Below are 4,839 nucleotides of genomic sequence, written 5' to 3'. Positions count from 1 at the left end.
AAGACAAATTAAAAAAAAATAAACTTACATAGACCAAAAATGAAAAAACACTAACTTACATCTTACACAGAAATCAAAAACATATTTAAGTTTATACTACTAGTGTTAACCATCTAATTTTATATCTCAAGTTGATGACTTGATTACCATTCTGACAAGTCAATGGTAGCCTTCTGAAGGTATGCTTTAAATTCAATTTTTAAGAGTAAAACAGAACTACAAAGAAAGCAAAACAAGCACTTATGAACTGCACTCTCACTAGTTGAGTATGCAGGGTTCATTGCATCAGTTAAGAAAATGACACGAAAAAATTATAGAATTTTAACTTTGATATTAGAGAAACTAAAAATGCAAGTACGTTGTATAACAAATAAACAAGAAATTGTGTCCCCACCCCTCTAAAAAAAAGAAGAAAGAAACTTAACCTAGTGCAATTACTTGATTGTAATTGGTGGTATACACAACAGTAAAAACAAAAGCTGTCTTCACTTCAATGTATAAGCCTACAAATCAATTTCCTCTTGCATGAACATCATAAGGAGGACTACAGCTAGAGAACCTCAAAAAACAAACCTTTGGTTTTTCTTTTGGGTATTTCAAACCATTCAATATTAATTACAATGAACCCGGTATACTACAAAAAGCCAGGCCACTTTGAAGACTCATGTAAATTTCGGTTTAGGCACAGGGCCATTATTATGATGCACAGGACCAAGCTTTTGAATCCAATGGAGAAGCCCTTTCTTATGATCAGGGCAACAAGGATTTTCCACCAGAGTCAGAGTTCCATCATGAGCAAGCGAAGATTCAAATTGTTCTAATACCTTAACAACCTGCCAGAACTCGGGCCTCTTGTCCGGATGCAAAGACCAACATTGCTCGATTAAAGCTCGCATTGCAGGTGGACAGTTTGAAGGAATAACTGGCCTTACATTCTGAATACAGCATCATAAAAGTATTAGAATTGCATAGGTAAACAGTGTCATTTAACTAGCAAAATATTTTCCACAATTATCCAATACATGATGATCCTAAGAATTCAATTAGCTCCATTCTTGGTAATCTAATCAACTACTATGCTACATCACTTAATGAAACAGAGACATATGTAACAATTTCACATAAACTAATTCATGTCACATAAATTGTTTTTTCATCTTTTTAATAAGTTGGTTATACATGTCAAGAATGGATGAAAATAATTTCTATCTTTCACCATTGTTTTCAAAGCAAAGGAGGTATCTAACAAAGGACTTTAGCTACATCTCAAAAATACATTTGGTTTAGCTATAAAAATATAGAATAGTCATCAGACAGGCTATAAACTCATTAGCAATTATTCAGTGGCAATATGATTGATTCCCTCAGCCATGAAAATAATGTCTCCTTCTACAATCATCACTCAACATATTGAAGGAGTTATAAGGTCAGCTTGGTGGTGAATGAAGAAGGGAAAGGGGAGAAGGTCGTAGGTTTGAAGCCCTCCACTAACAAAAAACTAACAAACTAACCGTTAACCTTTTCCAATAAAAAAAAATTGAACATATTGAAATAAAAACTTTAATAAAGCAAGCAAAAATGATAGAAAAAAATGGATGAAAATTTAAGAGTAGTTAAATCATGATATTAGTAAAGTGGATGAAGCTTTGCAAAAAGGAAAAAATGCCCTTTCATTCACAACATAAAACTTAGAAGGTATCAATGTTTCCAGGAGGAGAACAAGGCAAAAATGCCTGCTACAGGTGAGAGTAACTGTTGCTTGCATAAAATACGTTCAAAGATATCAATACATATTAGTTAATGGAGCATGCATTGTCTATCTTCAAGCGAAGTGTATCATTAATTGAACCCCAAGTCCAGTTTGCATTACTCTTATATGCCAGTCACTCAAAGAGGTATCAAACAACCAACAACAAAAAATAAAAAATCATCGAAGAAGTGGGGTTTGGGAGGATAAATGGGGCTGTGGACCTTTTCCAATTATTGACAAGATTTTAATGCAGAGCGCACAAAAAGCAACACAATTTTACAATGACTACTGTTACTGGCAATGAAGAATAATGTTACAAATATTAGTAGATTGTGATATTCACATTACAATTCATATGACTTAATTGTGAAGAAACATACCTTATTTACTACGGCAAAAGCAGCCTGGATGGGAGTCATGTCCTCATATGGTATAGTTCCAGTCACCATTTCCCATAAGATAAGTCCAAAACTATATACATCAACCTTTCTCCCATAGGATTTTCGTTTGATCATCTCAGGTGCCATCCAGCGGTAGGTACCAGGGTCATCAGCAAATAAGTCACAGTACGCTTCCTCACAAGCAATGCCAAAGTCAGCAATTTTAAGGTGAAAGTCTTCTTTAATAAGGACGTTCTCTGGTTTAAGGTCTCGATGAATGACACCTTGAGAGTGTATATACTCCATTCCACGAGCAATGTCCAGAGCAAAAGCAATTAGCTTCTCTAGAGGAATAGTTTTTCTTTCCAACTTATGCAAATATGACCTCAAGGAACCTTCTGATAGATATTCTGTGATAACACAATAAACAGGTGGCTTTCTGCATGCTGCTACGAACTGTGTAATCAGATCAAGATCAATGAGAAGTGTGCAAGTACCAGCCTCTGAATCACATTAAATTCTCTCAACATGATATGAACTGCTCAATCAGACTATAATAAAGGATATAAAATGCAGTATTCTTACTTTTACATGTGATTATCTCAACATAACTAAAGGGTCAAGTCCAGTAATTAGCACAAAATCATGGATATTCTCACCATGTATTCAACAAGAAAAACAGATAGTATCTGAACAAAAGCAAATGGCAAAACTATCTAAGTTCAGCAGGTGTGTGTAGTGCTGTTCTTCACTAAAATATGATAAGTGTCCTGTGTTTTTTGTACCACCTTATCCTCCTTTATAAAAGGCTTTAAAATTAAGGTTAAGGTGTAAAAAATAATACACATACCTTGTTTTTATCAGAAAACAACAGCACCACAAGCTTGTAAAATGAAGCAAATAAAAGTTTGTAAACAGCATATACAAAAGAAGGTAAAGGATTGGATTAGATTACCTTTATAACATTTTGGTGGTGGAGGCGCGATAAAAGCGAGACTTCTCTAATGAATTGTTTCTCTAATCGATCCGCCAACATTCCGTTTTCGTCATCATCCGGTACCGTGATAATTTTCACAGCAACAGCTTCATCCTTATACATGCCATGGTAAAGCCTGCTGTGAGCACCATGGGCAAACCTAACACCAACAAAGAGCTTGGAGAGGTCAACATTCCATTCCTCAGCTGTTTCCACAGCAGTAACCTTTCCCCCTCCATGGTCAAAGTACTTTGTCCATCCCAAATCCTTGCGGTGCTGCTTCGACTTGTCACTTAATTTCATCGAAGCAAGGTGCCTAATTGGACTGCTGTAAGGGGATTTAGTAGTAATTGGACTGCTGTGATTGGATTTGGAATTGAACACATGAGAATCCTTGTTGAGCAACTTCCCCATGATTCTCTTGTCCTTGTCCTGCTCTTTCCTCCTTGGACCAGGTGTTGAGAACCTCTTCTGCTCATGTCTGGCTTCCTTGAAGGTCTCAGAGAGAGAGGTTTGAGGCAAAGGGGACAAAGATCTCTGCTTGTTCATTATTGGTTTCTTCTGAGCCTGTGAAGAAGCCTTGGAGGCAAAAGCCACTTCAGGCCTTGATTTCAGACTAGAACTGTGCTGTGCCCTTGGCTGAATGCTGAAAGAGCCAAATCCAGAACTGGAATAGTTCAACCTGTGACACACTGTGTGGGAGAATTTGGCCCTCCTTATCCAAGAATTACTGCTATCTTCGTCCATCTTTTACCCTTCAGAAGAAGAAAACTAGAAACACCTTACAAATCACTTTATCCACAAACTGAGAACAAGTCTCAAAGCCAAAAAGGGAGGTCCCCAAAAACAAACCTTCTGAGACTAATTTCACACACACTTACAGGGAACTAGATTTCCTCAAACTCATCAACAACAACAACAACAACTGAGGAGGGATTGAACCATGAAAAGTCAAAACTTTCCCAAATGGAATCAGAAAACCACTCAAAACAATCAAAACCCAGCAAGAATGAATTGATCTGAGATGAAAGAAGATCCAATTCCATTCGGTGATGGAAATTGGAAACCCCCAAAAGAGAGAAAAAAAATCTGAATTAAAAGGCAACAACAAACATTCAGTGCTGTAGAGGTAACAGAAACTCCAATCAATCAAACAAACAAACTTGACCTTCCGTAACCTCCTTAGCTGACACCTTTCACCAACAAAGTCAAATCCCCCACCTTCCGTAAATGCCTGGAAATCCCACACAGATACCAGAATAAACTAATCAACCCCCAACAGAAAAATACTCACTTTAATTCAAATCACCAGAAAAACCATAAGTTAAAAAATATTATTAGTCCTTCTTTATGTTGATAATGCAGAAACACCCATCATTATACGTCCCCATTGACTACACTTATCAATAACAATAATACTCATTATTTTAAAGAGTGACGAGCCAATTAAACTATTATTACATTTCCAAGACCCAGATACAGAAACAAAAAATAAAATAATTTTCTTTTTTAAAAAAAGCATCCCCAAATACAAAGAAGAAAAAGGGTGTTAGTAAAATGCTAAAATTTCATTACCTGGAGAAAAATCAAACCCGCGTGCTACAAATGGTGTTTTTTGTTTTTGTTTTTGTTTTTCTTATATGAAGTTATAGTAAGAGCTTATAATATGCTGGCAAAGACAGAAAAATCCTGCACCTAATAAATACTCCATTTTCGACAAAGAGAGAGAGAGA

At 36.1% G+C, this 4,839-nt stretch overlaps 1 protein-coding gene across 2 annotated transcripts; it reads right to left on the bottom strand.

The window, feature by feature from the left end:
• Nucleotides 1-311: 311 nt before the first annotated feature.
• LOC100784454 (serine/threonine/tyrosine-protein kinase HT1) lies at nucleotides 312-4,839 on the bottom strand. 2 transcript variants are annotated; one of them, XM_006583758.4, is made up of 4 exons: nucleotides 4,682-4,839; nucleotides 3,086-4,340; nucleotides 2,131-2,586; nucleotides 312-935 (listed from the first exon to the last, which is right to left on the bottom strand). In XM_006583758.4, exons 2-4 carry the CDS (start codon nucleotides 3,851-3,853, stop codon nucleotides 663-665), a joined length of 1,497 nt encoding a protein of 498 aa, XP_006583821.1. In that variant the 5' UTR covers nucleotides 3,854-4,340; nucleotides 4,682-4,839; the 3' UTR covers nucleotides 312-662. The 2 variants fall into 2 exon arrangements, with proteins under 2 accessions (XP_006583821.1, XP_025985095.1); XM_026129310.2 differs by having other exon boundaries at nucleotides 3,086-4,739.

This window comes from Glycine max, chromosome 7 (genome assembly GCF_000004515.6).
Source record: "Glycine max cultivar Williams 82 chromosome 7, Glycine_max_v4.0, whole genome shotgun sequence".
Classification (NCBI taxonomy): domain Eukaryota; kingdom Viridiplantae; phylum Streptophyta; class Magnoliopsida; order Fabales; family Fabaceae; genus Glycine; species Glycine max.
Note: the sequence above shows the minus strand (reverse complement) of the source record. Positions and strands in the feature narration are given on the sequence as shown.

Bases quoted from the DNA above. Each gene is read 5' to 3' on its own strand.
- LOC100784454 (XM_006583758.4), bottom strand. From the start codon at position 3,853: ATGGACGAAGATAGCAGTAATTCTTGGATAAGGAGGGCCAAATTCTCC. The intron at 2,587-3,085 runs GTAATCTAATCC...CTGATTACACAG, and splicing joins ACCACCAAAATGTTATAAAG to TTCGTAGCAGCATGCAGAAA. The intron at 936-2,130 runs GTATGTTTCTTC...TGCTGTATTCAG, and splicing joins CTTTTGCCGTAGTAAATAAG to AATGTAAGGCCAGTTATTCC.